The sequence below is a fragment of the Rhinolophus ferrumequinum genome, chromosome 7 (assembly GCF_004115265.2).
Source record: "Rhinolophus ferrumequinum isolate MPI-CBG mRhiFer1 chromosome 7, mRhiFer1_v1.p, whole genome shotgun sequence".
Lineage (NCBI taxonomy): Eukaryota > Metazoa > Chordata > Mammalia > Chiroptera > Rhinolophidae > Rhinolophus > Rhinolophus ferrumequinum.
In genome coordinates this window covers 49,528,472-49,546,870 of record NC_046290.1, presented here as the reverse complement: position 1 = coordinate 49,546,870, position 18,399 = coordinate 49,528,472, and the positions used below count along the sequence as shown (strand labels likewise).

The 18,399-nt window shown below is 44.0% G+C and overlaps 1 protein-coding gene across 3 annotated transcripts in view; it reads right to left on the bottom strand.

The window, feature by feature from the left end:
* PDE8B (phosphodiesterase 8B) overlaps window positions 1-18,399 on the bottom strand; it is a 205,302-nt gene that overhangs the window by 10,335 nt on the left and 176,568 nt on the right. For all 3 annotated transcript variants that reach the window (XM_033110238.1, XM_033110239.1, XM_033110240.1), the window contains 8 exons: window positions 17,125-17,167; window positions 13,480-13,557; window positions 11,196-11,272; window positions 9,555-9,719; window positions 7,474-7,519; window positions 6,918-7,053; window positions 5,841-6,039; window positions 1,493-1,710 (listed from right to left, as the gene is read on the bottom strand). In XM_033110238.1, coding sequence (XP_032966129.1) covers window positions 1,493-1,710; window positions 5,841-6,039; window positions 6,918-7,053; window positions 7,474-7,519; window positions 9,555-9,719; window positions 11,196-11,272; window positions 13,480-13,557; window positions 17,125-17,167 — 962 coding nt within the window. The remainder of the gene's footprint in view (window positions 1-1,492; window positions 1,711-5,840; window positions 6,040-6,917; window positions 7,054-7,473; window positions 7,520-9,554; window positions 9,720-11,195; window positions 11,273-13,479; window positions 13,558-17,124; window positions 17,168-18,399) is intronic.

The following is an 18,399-nucleotide window of genomic DNA, read 5'->3' as shown; positions in this document are numbered from 1 at the left end:
GACACTATTCCATTTTCCCCAGTGATAGCTGACCCTCGTGTGATCTATGAGCACAAAAAAAAGTACCTGTCACATGGTGGGCACTTATTTTACAAGGCGATTCCTTTCCACCTTCCCTTGGCAAGATCAAAACAGTGAGGTGCAAGGGATTGACAGGTTCCTTCCCTGCGAGGCTGATGAGCTCTCCCACTGCATTCAGTGCAGACACGGCGAGTCTTATTACAGAGAGTGCTTAGTGGACATCTGGTCCTGTCTATGCTTAGAAAACGTCCCTGGGTTCTAACAGCCCATAGCCTTTAGTTAGACGTTTGGTTTACAGGATTAACACAGGAAAAAGACTATCATGTTTTATTGGCCCAATAATTGTGGTGTGGCTGTATTGCCAATAACCCTTCTTGTCTCAGTAGCCTAGCTGGTCACACATAGCATGGGGTTAGGTAGATGGGCTGGGGTTTGAATATTGCAGGAGACTGGGATTTATATTAGCGATGCACGTTCTGGAGAGGACCAAATTTCAAGGACCAAACATGGACCGAATGTCGCCATGGGTGTTTTAGATGGGACTAAATGTCCTGCAAGGCAGAGAATTGTCATTATTTCTTCCGATGATGAATGATGGCATTGGAAGAATGTTTTCCCATGAATAATAATTCCCTAAATTACAATTAGATAGAAACTGTAATGGATGGAATAACAACCCTGCCCCAAATTACTGTCTAGGTCTTACCATCTTTTTCTAACTTCAAGAGCCAGAATAGGGAGCTGAATAAAATTGGTTGTTGGAAAGAATTGTTTTTGTGTAACTTTTAAAAAACAGTCCTTGATACTGATGTAACTTAAGCTGAAGGTGGAATAACTGATCTCCATATTTCTCAGATTTCTGGAGCCCAAACTGATAGGTTCCTGATGACAAGTGGGCGTTAGGCCTGCTGAGCTCCGTGCTCTCTGTGCACTACCGTCTCCCAGGAGCTTGCTCTCCAGCCTGCAGGGTTGTGGCTGGCAAGACCACTTCCTTCTAACTGTTCGCATGTAGCCAGCTCTCACCAGAAGAGCATACAACACCTAGGGGGAAACCTGCCCAACCTTTAGGACACTGTCTCCTCGTAAGTTAGGGTTTTAAGTGGCCAAAAACTGAACTGGGGCAAGACAGGGAAGGACACATTTTCCTTGAGTTACACAATATACAAAATGTCCTCCTAGGAGGGTAAAAGTACCTACTATACAATCAATATTTACAGAATTGCTGTGTATAAATATTTTCATGAACTCACTGAAGACCAAATGAGATTTAAAAGGATGAACGCAGGCTGGAAAGTACCACTAAGTTGGTAAGAGCAAGGTTATTATTTTACTGTCTGGTACAATGGGACAGCTAGTATCTCCCCTTCTCCGTTCTCCTAAGAGGAAGCTAAGCACTTGGAGAAGTTAGGGACAACTGAGTATCCTACCTATACTCCCCAAACCTGAGCACAGGGCCCAAAGCACAACCAACCTGTCAATATTCTTGAAAATGTTGCATTTGCTGTCCTTGACCGTCAGCTGGAAGGCCAGGGCTGTGTGGTGACTCTCCAAGACAGCGGTGTCATTATAGAGCACGGCAAGTTCGCTGCCTGCATTGCACAGGAAAGAGTTGGTCCTTCCCGGGTGATCCACGTCATGGACAGTCGCAGCGATCAGTGCTGCCACCTCATCCAGCTGATCAAGGCTGCCCTGGGGTTGGGGACGCAAGGTTGAGCATTACCCACTGACGCAGGAGACCTTCACTCATCCCTGTATCCCGGGAGGGGGCGGGCCTGGGGAGCTGGGATTATCAGAATGTTCTCGCAGCCCCCTGAGCCTGCTCTCGCGTCCCACTTCCCGGAAGCTGAGAGGCTGCCTAGGACACAACGCATCGCCTTGCTGTGCTGTGGGTTATCTCAAGGGAAACAGAACAGAAATACGAGCTGCAGTTATAATGGATACTAAGTGCTTTCTCCAGAGCACATTCACTCCAGTTCTGCAGAAGACGCCAAATGGCCCTTTTCAAATGCCTGCCGTGTAGGATAGCCATGACTCTCTTCCATGAGCTGACAGAATAGAAAGTAGCCTATGATCACAAATACTATTCATTTTATTTGCCTACTTCTGAAAAGATTTTGAGCGTGGCACAGATACAACACAACTCTTCACACAAAGGTAAAAGGATTAGAACCAAGCAGACAACAGGATCAAGGAGAGAAGAATTTTTCTGGGAAAATCGAGGTGAAGGGGGCTCTTACCGGCAAGAACAAAATTCAGCTCTGGGCTAGCAGGTGGCAAAGGCAAACAGGGAAACTGTTTTTCTAAAGCTCTCATTATATAATCAAAGAATACAAACTAGAGCATCAAGGGATACACATGTTTTCTCAGCTCACAGCTTTAGGAGGAAGTTACCAAATGGGTTATTGTTACATAAGAGACACTGTCCTTTTTGAATTCATTCATTCACTCATCACTTAGTGGATGCTTACTGGGTGCCCAGGTGTCCTGCAGAATGCTGAAACTACTGTGACGAATTATACTGATGTCATCCTGGCACTAACAGAATTGATAATTTACTGGGGAAGGCAAAAATTAGTAAAAACCAAAACCAAAATAACTTACTGTGAGATGAGGAAAGAAGGAAGGTAGAGATGCTTTGAGAGTATAACCATGAGGCCTGAACTAGTTGAGGGCAGACCATTCAGCTTTCTGTGGTGATGGAAATGTTTACGTGTGCTGTCCAGTACAGTAACCCCTTGTCACATGGAGTTTACCGGACACTGGAAATGTGGCCAGTGCAACTGAGGAACTGGATTTTTTATTTCGTTTTAGCTAAATGTAAATAGCCACATGTAGCTAATGGCTACCACACTGGACAGTGCAGGTTTGGAAGGTGGGTAGGGATGGCTTCTCTAAAGAAGTGACTTTTGTGCTGACGCCTGAAAGGTAAGCAGGAGTTGGCTAGGCAACAACTGGCAAGGGAGAGGAGTCCGGGCCGAAAGAACAGCCGACATGACGCTCCTGAGGGGAAATGCAAAAGGGGTTTATTCAAGAAACTTAAAGAGCATCATTGCGACTGATGGGTAGTGAAAGAGGAAAAAAGTGATCCCCCAAAGTGAGGCTAGAGGGGTACTTCCAAGCTGCTCTCATAGGCTATGGGAGGCAAAACTGCAAACTGCTTCTCAGACGCTCACAGGTAAGGAACCGTGAGTCTGAAAGCTTTCCTGAAAGCTGTCCTTACCAGAGGGAGCCATTTCCATTTCCAGTCCTGACCTGGAGCTGGTGGGCGATCCTGGCTCGGACCCAGTCTACACAAGCAGGTTTCCTGAACAGGGACAGCAGTTGATGCTACGCTTTCAGGCCTTCCCAAAGACTGACTCTGTAATGCTCAGGGAATGCCTGCCCCATTCTGCTGCTGGTCCAGAGCGGCCATGGTAACCTGCACGTGCAGTCAGGACACAGAGCTGCCCCACCTTGGGCTCCACTCACTGATTCTGGCTGTGCAGTCAGGACCTATGGGCCTCAGCGAGTGTTCCTGGACTATGTTCAATCTGGTGTGGAGTCTGGGGCCAATTTAATTTTAAATTCTTCAGTGAAACAGATTCAGGTGACTGGAGTAGACAACACAAGGAACGTTAGATGAGACATGCCTTTTCCCAGCGTACACTGATTGAAACCTGGCAACTGTATCAACAATGGGCCGCATCCTGCAGTTTTGGTGGGCACTGTCTAATGCAATGCCTGGTGAGAAACGGGGGGAGGCAGGGGAAAAGGCCTGGGCCTGCTCGCGAGCACCTGGCCCTTCCTATGGGAGGGAGCATGGGGCTGTCCGTGGCAGAAAACTTCCTACTAAACCTACAACGTGAGAAATAGCAAACCTCAGGGGGGTAAACATTTCTGCATGTTTTTCCTTCTCTACCCAGCAGGGTTAGATTTGGATCACATGGAGGCTGGTTGGCCAGAGTGGACTTCGCCCTGGTCAGCCTTTCAAACAGTTCCTTATCTAGGGTAAAGAGTCACTTACACCAGGAGAATAACCAAAGAATGCTGGCTCGCCTGACCTCTCCTCTTGCAGTGGTTCCTGGGAACTGGTAAGAGTGGGGAGAGGATAGGGTCTGAAACAAATTGAAGGGGAAAGTCAGCTCTGGGCACGTTACCTACGTACGTATACTGCTGGGTTGAGGATGTGGAGCCATGTCATAGTGACATAGAAATTAGGGGTGACAGTTGACATGGGCATTTGGTAAGAACACATTTTCTTGATTCTCTTCATCAGCAGCAGGTCTGGTGGAAGAGGCTTCAGGAGTAAATCCCACTTGAAATGCCTCACAGGGACCAACCGGTGATCCTGGGCTCCCGACTGAACCTCTGAGCTCAGGAGCCCCTTCCAGCCCAATTCTCCAAGGATCCTTGCTCTAAATTTTCTGATTCTCTGGCAGGGGCTGCCAGAGGTAGAACGTGTCTTTTGAATTGTAAGGATATTCTATCTAGTCTGAGACTTGTTCTATTGCTGCTATTTGAGAAATTCAACCATAGTGTGACTACATTAGCAGAACTCACAATTTACACAAAAATCCTAATTTTAGGGGAGGGAGATAATAAGGTAACTAAGTATTCCCTAATTTTTGAAAGATTCAACTATATTTTTTCTAGGATGGTCCTGCTTAAGTGTGGTTCATCTGTAAGTCAAGACCGCACTAGCTGTAGGTCACTTTGGAGTTGAGACCCTAGGAAATGCCCTCCGTTGGCAGTGTGCGACCTCAGCTGTATAACAGCACAAGCAGTGTCAGATGGGGGACCATGAACCTGGAGGAGGAATCTGGAAGTGTCTTAGCTCCTCAAAGAAAGCTGCTGTAGAAACACAGGCTGATACCACCTTTTCTTAAAGTAAGAGACAAAAATCTTCGAAAGCCTCATTCTTGGAACACACTCTCTGCGTTCTTGCTGATGCAAGTGAAAACCAGCATCAGTCTTTGGCAAAACTGAGAGGTAAACATTCCCCTCCCCATTTTGGTGCCATTTCTGCTCTTTCTACCTATCCCACTACCACTCTTCTCCTTAAGTACCTAGACCCTTAAAACTAAGAAAATGACCTGAAGTTAGGCATTAGCTGATTGAAATGAATTTCAATCTCTATACAGCACTTCTCTATATAGCACTTCTCCCAGAGGTGTGGACAGTCTAAGCTTCCGTTCTAATTGTAGCAAAGGAATTCCAAGCTTCATTGGGCAATGGATGGTAGTTGGGAAGGAGGGAAGGCTGGGCTCTCTTGCCAGCTGTCATGGGGTGTATACAGGGCTGCCCTACACATCAGCGCCTGGACATGACAGTATCTACTTCTAAGTAAGACAAAAGGACATGGGACTCTCTCAGGATTACACGACAGTCATTAGCATACAGACAGACACATTCACACCTACACAAAACACATAGATGCATGTAAATCAGTACAATGCTAAGAGCTCATTACTACCTGGATTATAATACACCAATCGCCAAATTCTGATTCCAAAACTTAACTTCTGAACCGAAAAACCATTTGATGTAACAAATTCTGTCCTCTCAGCCAGTATCACAAAGGGCTCCTATTTGGAGAGTAGTCATGGCATGTAAGTAAAGGAGCTACTCCAGTAGCATAAATCATTATTTTAGGCATTTGGAGAAGTGAAGGCTAGGAGAAAAGGCCATGTCTTTACAACACCAATATGACGAGTCAACTTGGTAGCAAAAACAGCTCTGAAATTGGCTGCACAATAGCTGTTTGCCTAATATACTTATTAAGACTGAGTTCTTGAATCTCCAGTCCAGTAGGTAACTAGATCAGGACATCAAGATTCTACCTTCACTCTTTCCTTTCCAAGAAAGAAGGCGGTGGCATGCAGGACGTCGGCAGCATGGGTGGAGTTATGGTAGGCATTGGACGAGTGGTAGTTGGCTTCAATCACCTGGAGCCAGGCCCGGAGAGTAGTTTCAGAACAGTGTAAAAACTCACATACTCCGAACCGGGAAAAAACCTTCAAGCCCAGATAAACCAAGGGCCTGGAAAACAGGAAAACAAACCCTGATTCATTGTACTCACTGGTCCAGAAGCTGCTTTCTTTGATGACCCTAGGAATAGAGGCGTTGTTCTTCTGATGCTTATTCCACGTGCACGGGGGTTAGGGGTAAAACTATCTCCTCCCCCAATTACAAGGAGCCAGAGCATCTCCTTCTCACTAGCCACTTATTTACAACTAGGTGCCTCATGGTGGTCAATCCAAATGATTTCTCGATTGTCTCTAAGTCATATGCCCTTCAGTGGCTCTCACAACCAAGAAAGGTCCCTGGTGTCCCTCTCCAGCTCCACTTCCACGTAAGCCCTGCGCTTCCTTTGTGTCCCCCGAGGGAGTTACTGAGCCTAAGGACAAAAGGAATGGCTTGTGTGGTCTCAGCAAAATCCTGTCATTTAGAGCCATGTTGCTTATTTACAGGTGAGAACCATTCACATCCTATAGCCTAACAGCCTTCTCCTACTTAGAAGAGGACTTTCTGAGGTATCTAATCTCTCCCCTACGTACAGGATGGGTCAATAGTGCCCTCAACTCCTTTGGTAAGGTGGGGCTTCCACAATTTGGGTTGAGGATACTGAGAACTCTTGGCTCACTAGCACAAAGGAATGACCTGGGTAGGTCTGAGAAGGACGCTCAGTATTTCCTCATCCTGGGTCATCGCCAGGCTGACCCCACATATCACCCACTAATACTCCTACTGAGGGGCCACAGTCTCTGCTCGTTCAACACTCCTGCAGCATGGCAAGAAAGGCAGAACCTGTGAGGTCTCTTGCAGCAAGGACTCACGTCTCCCTCAAGGTTTCCAGATGGGACCGTCTTGAGCTTGGCCATCCATCTTCCCCTGCTGGAGCCAGAGAGGCCACATACCTTTTATGTGTAACGGCTTCCAATTCAAAGATGTTGAACTCCCAACTCTCCTCATTATCAAGTAACTGAGCAATACAAGGGGGGACGTCGTTGATGGTTACTGGCATCCCAAGGTGACCGTGACTCTGGTGCACGTCTGAGAAACAGATGGGGTGGGGGACGCTGGTTAATTGTGGAATCTTGTGCCCCTGAGCATTTGTCATCATTTTCATGGCGGCTACTATAAAAACGAAATCTTGAACTTCCAAAGGTAGGAAGATTCACTTCAGCGTTCTGCTCTGACATTACTCAATTTCGAGACTCCCACATAGAAAAGTAATTCCGTTTAACTGTCTGTTGAAAGGTATAGAGATTTTAAATTCTTATTCTGAGACAGAATTCTTATTCTCAGAGAAGCCATTTTAATTAGGAGACCTGGTTTCAAGATACTTAAACTTCCGTGAGACAAACAGGAAGTAACACCAAACACAGTCTTCCCTTCCAAAGTAATCACCATACTGGGGAGGCAGAGGCCAGAGACAGGTTAGTAGGAACAAGTGGGCAGATGACAACTTACTCTTTGTGAACACATACTCATTTCCTGACAACCTTCTCAAGCCATCCTAGAATAAAGAAAGAGGCTATTAAAAGCATGCTTTATATGCCATTATCATTATTTTCACAGTTCTGTCATTAGCCAAAGGGATCTGAATCCTGAACAATCCAGTCAATCTGGAACTCCAAACTGAAGCTCAAAATTAAATCAGAACAATAGCTACAAGACAGAGGAGAGTCTCCCTTCCATGGCTATTAGTCCTAGGAGACAGAAATTGAGAAGAACGTGTATATGACTGCATTTAGGTCTTACACCTGAGCTGTGAGTTGGTTCTATTCTAATGCCGTCTTTCTCTTCTGGCGTTTGGAAGCCACATTAGTGAACTCACAGAAGTGATCTTGCTTCGGATGCATGTGATTTTGAAGGGACCCCTCTAACCTTCACAGGGACTGTGTTACTCGATTTACATATTAGGGAGCCACAGCCATGGGCCACATTTTAGGGATTCCTTAATCCAAAGCCTTAACATTTGGGGTTTAATTTTTGACTAATATTTAATTCTTTTCCAACTGTATTTTCCGTTTTGCAACATGAGCATTGCTGCTAGCCTTCAAAAGGAAAGTTTCTGGATTTGAGGTCTTTGGAGGGACCGCTGAAGGGACTGGGCAGAATTCCAGTGTTCTGCCATTTACTAGGCTCTTGAACTCGGCCCCGGATGTTCTTTCATCGCAGGTTCCTTTCCGTCATCTTCTACCCATGTACCTAATTATTTAGATCTTTGTTAAAAGTCATTTATAATTGCTTGTCATCCCTAGAAAGTGTGTGCTAAGGTTTAAAGTACTAATGAAGGGCTCCCCTGAAGTCACACCTTGGATCTTTAGGCCAAGAGCTTAATTTTTACAAGTGGATAAAAGCAACAATGGCCACAAATGTCCTGCCTCTATGGCAGATATCACCAGGGACTCCTCTGTTCTATCTTTGCCTTTCTTTCTCCTCTTCCCTAAAGCTACGCTATAAAAATAGGTGGAATCCTGCACTGGTTCCTTGCTGCATTACCTGGAGAGGAACCCCAAGATGGTATGGTAGCAGGGGGAAGGAGGGCGGATACTTTACTCGTTCCAGGATCCAGCACCCTCCTGAAAGGCCCCTGCCAGTGTTCTCTACAACTGAAGTCTACGCTGCATTGGGATGGGGCAGCCAGGGCCAGCCCAGGGGCAGGAAAGGGATAGGAGGTCACTCAAATTACAGTCTCACAAGAGACCTTTAATAGGAACAAGGAGAAGGGGCCAGAAAGCCAGCCAACACTCAGCATCTGGTGGCAGGACTCGATAAAGATCTTTAAAATAAAACTCATAGATGACTCTTGGACTTTGCTTTTCCCCCAAAGAATTCTTCCAGCTGCAGCCTCTTATAAGGCGCACAAATGAAGAACTGAATTTTCTTCTTTTTCTTCACTGGCTGATAGAGGATGATTACAGCCAAATAGGTCACATACACACACTTGAACAGGATGAGTCCTTCGAACTAAGCTATCTTGGTGGTTACAAAGGATGGTGTTGGAGTGCCCTCCCCTCCCCCACCAAGCCAGAGCAGCTCCACTCTCCTTTTATCCGATTATAAAGGAAACTTCCATATAAGCTTGTGTTTAAAGAATAGTTGACACCTAAGATTTCGGAAACCAGTTCTGTAGTCTGAGTACAAACTCTTTCCTTATATAAAGAGCCTGAGAACCGTCAATCAATCCAACCTTGTACCAGGTCAAGGGGCAGAAGTAATCAAGGGTCCCATCACGCATATTGTACCCGCAATCAGACGCCTGTGAACTCCTTTCTGTAATCCAAATTCTGGAGGACTGCCTCCCACTGATATGATCCGTCAGCTTTACAAGGCTTCTGCAGAAAGCTTTTGCAGAAGGGTAAGTGCAAGAATTACTTGCATAATGCCACACACATAAATTCTGATGCTTCTGGTTATACTGAAGTTAGTCCATACAACAGGGATTTCGGCAACTACAGGTAACAGTGTATGTTATAAGTCACATGTACTCTAGAGTGCATTTAATGTCATCCCCCCTGCATTTCTGGGTTTTCCTCGTCACTCACAGTCATCAGGCCTCCGACGAGATCACTGGTGTGAGGATCTTCATCTTTGGTACCCAGCTGAGGAGAGTAGAGTTCCGTGGTCCGTAAAATTTCTAAAACTCTATCCAACGCTTCTGCTACTGTGACGGGGCTGTTTTCTTGGGCTGCATTGATTATATTTATAACCTAAGGAAGTAAAGAAAGAGGAAGAGTAAATTTGAGGACATTAGGATTCTACTTTCCAAAAGTCATACGTACACCTGGAATCCAAAAGAAATCAGGTGATGACGCATTGTTCATGACCGGCGCGTTCACGCCACTCCTGCCTTCTTACTGAGGAGGGCTGTTCATCCCCTCCCCTGGTGTTACTCCTACCTCCCTGGCAGCATTTGTATCAGATCCTTGGCTGACCTTTCTCCTCTAGCTGTCTTCGACAGGGTGGAGCTCCTCAGCGACTGGTGCTGGGTCTTTTTCTCACCCTACAGTCCTTTCAGACATGAGCTCTTTCACTCCCACAGCTTTGGACACATACGATCTGTGTGCTAAGGACTCTCAAAATTTCATCCCAGCCCTGAACTCTTTTTGAACTTCATACTTATATATTCAATTGCTTATCTGACACATCTACTGGAATATTCTACTTAATGTCCAAAACGAAACTCATGATCTTTCTCCCCTTTCCCCAAAGCAAGCAGGTAAAACAAAACAAAACATAACAACAACAAAAAATGGAACAGAAGAGCTATGCAGTAGCATAGCTTTTTACACTTTTTTCTCCAGTTTTTACACTGAAGGAAAAAAAACAAGTCACTTCTATCCATCTTGTGCTCAAATTAAAAGTCTGAAAGGCCCTGGTTTATGTATCACTTGCCCCCTGATTTACATTCTCTCCCCACCCTGACAATATAATTAATCTCCAAGTCAAATTGATTCGACCCCTAAATATTTCCTGATCTATTCATTTCATTCCTCTTCCACTGCTATAATTCTAGAACAGCCCTAAATGGCCTCTTCTTTTTCACTCTTGCCATCTCCAGTTCATTATCTGCATAGTGGCTGGATGTTCTTTTCAATAAACACACCTGATCGGGTTTCTCCCCTGCTTTAAACTCTTCTGTGGTTTCTTCTGCACATAAACTAAAAGAAAAACTTGTTATGGCCCAATTGGCCAGAATGAACTGAGCCCTGCGTAACTCATGTCTCCATTCGCTCCCCTTTGCTCTCCAAACTCCAGCCACTCTGACTTTCTTTCAGGTCCTCAAATGCTCCGATCCGTCTCTTCCCACCTCAGCGCTCCCTCCCTTGCCATGTCTGCTGCCTAGAACCCTCTTACCCCCGTCTTCTCCTACACCTTTGCATGCTTCAGCTCTTATGTCAAACATTACTTCCTCTCCAGAGAGACCGTCCCTGATCACCCCTCACCCAACCAAAACAGGGCCCTAATCTAAGCTCATCTCCTAGAATCCTGTAGTTTTCCTTTATAGCCATTACTGTAATTTATAACCACATATTTATTATGTGTTTATTTGTTTACAATCTGTTTCTTCTACTAGACTATACACTCGGTGATATCAGTGGTATGTCATTCATCATTTTATCTCCAAAACTAGCCCAGTGCGAGGCAGCCCGGATGGTAGAGTGGAGGCAGCAGGTGCCACTCACCTTTGTGATGGGAGCTTCGATGGTCATGGAGTGGATTCTTGCCATGGATGGATAGCGACGATTCTGCAGGCTTGGTGCTGGAAATAAGTCAAGAAAGATACACCTGGTTTTGGTGGCTCTGCCTAACTAGGGGCAGCAAAGGAGCCCGTCATGGACTGGGAGCGTGATTCTCAACGGACTGCTGTCCCCCTGCTGTCACCCCCAAGGCAATGAATTTACCCATCTCTTAATCTTAAAAGGCTAAGAGCTCAGCCACGACTTGCCAGAGTCTGGACAGGGTGGTCTGGCCTGGAACTTTGGTAGCAGGAAGGCTGTACGCATCCCAGGTCCACAAGGGGGATTTCAGAGAAGCTTGAGGGGATCCTGAGGCCCCATCCCAACACCTAATGATCCCCCAGAACTCACTTTCCCTTAAGTCACTGAAGCCCAGCTTGGGCAGCAGCATCACTCAGTCTTGTAACTGGGTAACTGCAGTGCGGGAGGTGTGGCGGATCCACAAAGGGGCGGGGGGGAGGGGCAGACGAATGAGCCTGCTCAGCGTGAATCAGGGCCAGGCACTCGCCTCCCTGAGCCTTCAGGTTCCTAACACCCAGCACTCAGGCTGGCTCTAGCTCTCATCTGTAGAAACTTTCATGTTCAAGTCATTTAAGGGTTTTCAACAGGTAATGTTTACGTGGGGTCCAGAAGTCAAAAGGTAGAAACTTGACTTTAAAAGCACCGTTCTCAACCAGCTCTTCCTAGCCCTCCCTGTGAGGCAGGCAGGAGGGACAACCGCAGGTTACAGATGATCACCCACTCCAGCCAGTGGCTGCAGAGCCGGCCTGCGGCTCAGCCATCGCTGTGGCCCCCTCTGCTGCCAGGCAGGCACACTGGAGACCTCTGCATACTCTCAACCCTCCCTCTTTCCGTGCTCTGGAGCGAGGATATCCCATCTCAAACTCTGCTCTGAAAACTCATCTAGGTGACATTCCCTCATCCATTATCCTCTCTATCTAAACTATCCACACCTTCATCCATCTGAAAATATTTCAGTCCATCCTCTTTACATGCTTGGTCCCAATCCCTTACATGCCCTGTGATTTATCCATCTTCCTCTATGAATTATCCATCTTATCTCTAGAGTCTTTGGTTCTTGCTAGTTCAGCCACTGCCCTCATACTCATTGTGACCCAAAGGACTGAAAAGTCCTTTACTTGCCCCTCCTGTTTATTCCCTTAAGTTACATCCCACTCCTTTCCTTCCTTTCACCGTCACTATCCATCCCCTCCTCATACCCCTAGAATCTGTCCTCCCATTTGCCAAATAAAAACTAACTGAATGAGTGAAATCCATTAGTCTGTGCTCAGCTCTTAAGCTCATTGATCTCTGCAGCATTTATCACTGCTGGCCATCTCCTTTCTTCTGCTACCCTACCGTTCATGTGACAGTGGACTCAACCCAGCTCTCCTGTCCTCTTACTGGCCTTAGCTCTCCTGCCTTGCCTCTCATGGAGGGTGTACCCTCAAGCCTTGGACTTAGACCCTCTGTTCTTTCATCATACACACACACACACACACACACACACACACACACACACAGACACCCCTTAGAGATGTTCCTCTGTTCATGGCTTCATCTGTCACCTCTAGGACCCCCAAATCCACATCTCTAGCCCTGAGTACCAGTCTTGCATTTTAGCTTCCTTGCCATCTCCACTAAAATAAAACTCATCATCTTCTCAACGTCCCACCTACTCATATGTGGAGACTTTCCTATTTCTGTAAATATTACTTACATCTTTCCAGGCACATAGGCATGACATTTCAGAATCGTCTCTCTGCAAATCCAGCTGATGACTTAGGCCTGATTGAACTCAAAAACTGTTTTGCTAAATTCTGCCTCACAGTTTATCTGTGATGTTTTATTAAGGGAAAGTGTGTGTAACAGGTACACAGAAAACTGGGTTTGTATTGGAGGCGGGAAGTCAAGACTCTGGTCCCTTCTCTGCCCCTAGTACCCGCGAGTGACCCAGCTATTGGAACTCCGAGCTGCTCTGTGGTTCTGGCCCAGCACACTTTAGACCACCAAGAAAGTAGCATCGAGTCATTTCAAAGAGAGGACAAAGACTGTAAAACGTAAAAAAAGAATTAAAGGCCTAAAAAGTGTTCAGCCTTTTGGAAAAAAGTCAGTTTCATTGAAATCCTACTCCTGGGGGTTTTGTTTATATGCTGACGACTTCGTGACTATATTCCTCTGTTATTTTCTATACTTTTAAAAGATCAAGGAAATCTGAAAAACCTCTTACCATCGCTGCCTCGAGATGATATCGACTTCACATCTATGGACTCTTTCCTCCGGTTCTTGTATCTGAATGAATGAGACTCTAAGGGTTTCAGATGAGTGACGGAGAGTGATTAGTTATCAGCTATCACAGGTGAAGTCCAGATGCATTTTATTCCCTTATTCTCCAAAGGAAACAAGGTTCCTTTCTAAGCACTATAAAACATTTTTAGGAACTAGTAAAAGCACTTTCTCTTCAAATCATCACCGCGTACAGAATTTTCAGTGGTATTAGTTGTAAAATGATGCCTTTTCCTGTGATACAACATTATATCATAGAAATGGGGCTTCTTATCAAGCCTTATTTAGATCCATTAATAACATATCTTTTTGAAAATAAACATTAAAACTTGGGGGGGGGGAGCTCATTTTCACCTGAAGGACAATACATTTAACTGGATGGGGAAGGCTCTTATGGGGCTATCTGGGGAAATAAAAATACGAGTGAAATCCACAGAGAGCTGAATATACTTGAGAAATTAATGTGGACAAGGTTAGGCCCCTCTGGAAAGTCAGACCTCTAGGTGGTCTTCTAGGTTCTCCTGAGGGTGTGATTTCATCAAATGATGAAACTGCTGATCCCAGGAAGGAAGAAAGAAAAAGCAGTTTTATAATCGAACCGTTTCCAACAACTAAACCCTCCCTTTCGTCTCCATTTTCTGAGGGGGGAAAGCACTTAAAAATTCTACATAAGTCTTTGCAGGCTTTGAATTTAACACTGACACTGTGCTGCGACATGAATGCAAGACCTAAGGACAGAGTGCACGCCACCGGTGAGGACCACGGGGTAAAAGTATGAGGGCGGCAGAGCCGGCTTCCGAAGCAGGCATTTTCAGGGCGTTGGCGTCCTGTGGGAGTGACACGAGCAGGGAGGGGACAAAACCGGGACACGGATCTGTTCTCACTGTGCTAACACGGGGCAGCCAGGCAGGTTCCAGCAGAAAGAATGCATCTCTCAGACACCAATAAATAATCATGTTCCAAGAAAAAACAAAGGTTCAAAATGTTTTTTAAAGAATTGTCTAGTGACACCAAACAAAGGTGTAAGAGCGTGTAATACTAACGAGGACCAGCTCCAGAGCCAAACTGCCAACATTGAGATCTTTGCTCTGCCGTCTAGGAGCTGTGTAACCGTGGCAATGCTACTTGTCTGTCTCAGTTCCCCCATCTGTAAAGTGGGGACAGTCATAGCATCACATTCATTGGCCGTTGTGAGATGTAAACGACTTAACCCATGAATAACACCTGGAACAGTGCCGGCTACGTAGTAAGTATGTAGTTCATGTTGGCTATTACATGTTATTAATCTGTTCATTTGCACATGTACCTTCTTTTTAGGCACACGTGAAATCATGTGACAATATTGTTCTAGTACTTGCTGTTTGCACTTCATAATATGTTTTAGATACTTTTCTAGATCACCTTTTTAACCATTTACTTTAGTGTCCTAAAAAAAAATCTGATTCAGTTTTTTTAAAAGGCTACAACAATAACTAAACCTGAATTATATTTATCCAGCATGAAGTGAAAGGCAAAACTGTTAGAAAGTGGATCTGAACACCACAGCTACAGAGCCGTGTCTTAAATGTTCTAACTTAAAATATTCACTATCTCTTTGCCTAATTTTGTCTTCCAGCCTCTGCCTTAATAATTTCCCTGGTCTTGGATATGAGTTTCAACATTTCTTTATAAAGACAACTGTAAAGACAATTTATAAAGACAATTATAATATTAAAGACAAATATAATAATAAGGTTAGGATCATATGGCATCTTTCAAATGCTCAGAAACTAATAATGGTCACTCGCGAGACATTCGCTTTTAGCCTATTCAGGGACTTACCAATCATATATGTTGCTAACATTTGTTTACTAGATATAAATTAAATCAAACTTATTAAAGATTTCAGATTACATTCAAGAATTCCTCAAAATGTAGTTTCTAAATAAAACTAAAGTAGGGATGTTAGTTTACCAGCTGTGGGCCCAGGTTGACTGGTTGAATCCTGAATCGTGCATTAGAAATTATTCAAAGATGAGTAATGCTTATTCTTCCTGATTTTATCTCAGCTAAAATTAAGACAAACTATAGCAATCGAAATGATTAAAAGTTTGGAGAAATTCTTCAATAAAGGCCATTTAAATCAAAGAATTTGTTATTCATTCTCTCAACAAATGCTTGTGGAATGAATTAAAAAAACAGGGGAAAAAAGGGATAAAAGTTTTAAATAGCTGTACCCAAAGGCAAAAAAGGATATAGTATCACCAATTAAGAAAAAGCTACAACTTACTGAGTACCTACTATGCACCAGATACTCCTCTTTCATATTTACTTTAAATATAGCAATTACATGATCATTAATACAATTCTGAAAGCTACATATTACAATCCCTATTTTACTGATGAGGAAATTTAAACTTGGAGAGATTATGTAGACAGCTCAAGGTCAAAGAGCTAATAAATGGTAGAACCTGTATTTTCCAAGATGGGATATTTCAATTTATCAATGTTCTATGAGTATTTATTGTCTATTTTGTGCCAGGCTGGGCACTGTACTGGATATGAAAACACTTGTAACAGGTTTTGGCACCCAGAACCCTTTAAGTTAATTAAAATAATACTCTTGCAGAAAGTGTTAGAAGAAATAAACTAAAACGAGAGAGAGAGAGAGAGAGAGAGAGAGAGAGAGAGAAGGGGAAAGGGGAGATGGTGGGGGAGGGGATGGGAAGGGAGGGGAAGACAGATGGGTAGGGAAGGAAAGGAGAAAACTAAACAGCTAAATATTAGGTACTGCTAAATATCATGTACGTTTTCTCCTTTAATCCTCATAATGACGAGATGGACATTATTAGTTCATTTTACAAATAAAGAAACAGAAGATCAGAAAGATCCAATGAACTCTTTCTGAGTAAGCCAAAATATGGTCCATCCTGGAATCAAGGAGAGGGACTAAATAGTAGCCCACGGGCTGACTTGATGCATTAGTGGTTGGGAAGTCACCAACAGGGGAGAGAATGTACATGCGGGAACAAGAATTTTAAATCTTTGGTAACAGACTGATTTTTCCCTCTAATGCTCGAGAATGCCAGACCTTTCAAAAGTAGAAGTCATCAGGTCCAGCCCCCTCATTTTATGGCTGAGGAAACCAAGGGTCAGACACTCAGAATCTTGCTCCAGGTATGAGGCGGGGAGCGGGAAGCTGAAATGGTGACTCAGTGCTCCCACTCCCAGGCCAGGGCCCATCCACATTTTCTAATTGTTTAGTCACTGACTGCTGCTAAGAAAGGGAAGCCTGCCTGTCGTATAACAACACTGTGCTTCCCCTGGACTTCTGGGCCACTCTCTATTTTAGGTCTGTGTGCTCGACATGGTCTCTAGCCAGCAAAAGAAAACCAGGAATGGGGAGGCATGCAGTAGAAAAGGTTGCCATAAATGAATATTCAAAAATTTTAAAGGGATTCTGCTTTGATTCTGGTTTTCCAACCTTCTGATATCAGCAACCCAAATTCTGGGGTGGTGACTGTCCATCTAGACTTCTTCAGAGTAACTGGTAGAGTTGAACCTACAAATGCCACCTGAGTGTAGAAGAGTGGGATGGAAATATTCTCACCTGTCTGAGAATTGTCTCCTGAATCACGATGAAACTTGTGAATCTAAAGTTGTTCAAAAGTTTGGTAAAAACAAGAGAAAGAGATTTAAAACATGGTATGAGCCACATTTCCAGCCAAACAATTTCATTAAAAAGCTTTGAAAACGTCAAGAAAGCAAGAAGTTGCACAGATAATATGAACTGATGAAAGGTGCACACCAAGTGCAAGTCATAATGTCATAAATGCTCTGTTATGTTCAGACACCAACAGGAAGGCTGAGCTCGAGCGCGGGAAGGTACTCAGAGGACACGCTTTCTAAGCAGGACACCTAAATCTTCAGTCGGCTGTGCTCATTTTGACAGTCTGCAGAAACGCAGCAAGACAAAAAGCTATAACAAAATTTAACGTTTTTTAATAAGGCTACTATATAACCTGTTTATAATTCATATATGTTACAAAATTTTTCTATAAATAAAAATAACCCGAATTTAAGTCTAGGATTTCTGAAAGCCTTCCTACAAAACTCTTCAAATGCTTTATTTATAGACAGGGTCAATTTACACAATGTTTCTTCACAATGAAATCTGAACTTTAGATGTAGCTTAGCACCTAGTTTTTTCTGGTTACCAGTTTTATTTTTTTTTTGGGCTGATGATTTTGTGCTAATGCTCAATAAATATCTGTCAGATGATGAAATAATTAACATTAGACATAATAAATATGCTTTCTTTGGGGCTCTGCACTGTTGTGTTTATGAGCGACTGAGACACTACTGGGGCACATTCCAGCTCTATCACACTTACAATCATGCAGTTTTCCTGCTAAATCCACCTACTTCCAGTTGCTCAGACCATCAAACATTTGAAGCCACTCAATGAAGGGGATAAAGTAACTCGAGAAACAGGACAGGTGAGTGTGTAGGGCTGTCTATGAAGAAGATGAGTATGGTTTAGCAACATCAACTATAATAGCCAGAAATCCCATCTATATCAGACACAGGTTTCCAGCCTGGTTGAACCATTGAAAAATAATCATGTAAAACTGAAGTGTTAAAATAGGGGTTTTCTATGAATTATGCTGCATAGTCCATTCCACATAATTACAGAAACAATTACATGGCCAGCCTGTGCGAGATCTTGGTCTTAGTATGACTAAGGGCTGTGACTCATTTATCCCATAACTATGGGACTTTTTTATTTCTTCTGTGAACAACCACTTTATGTTTTCCCTTCACAGATAAAGACCATTTGCTACAAAGCTACTAAGCGCAGTGTGAATTTTTGATACTACCATGT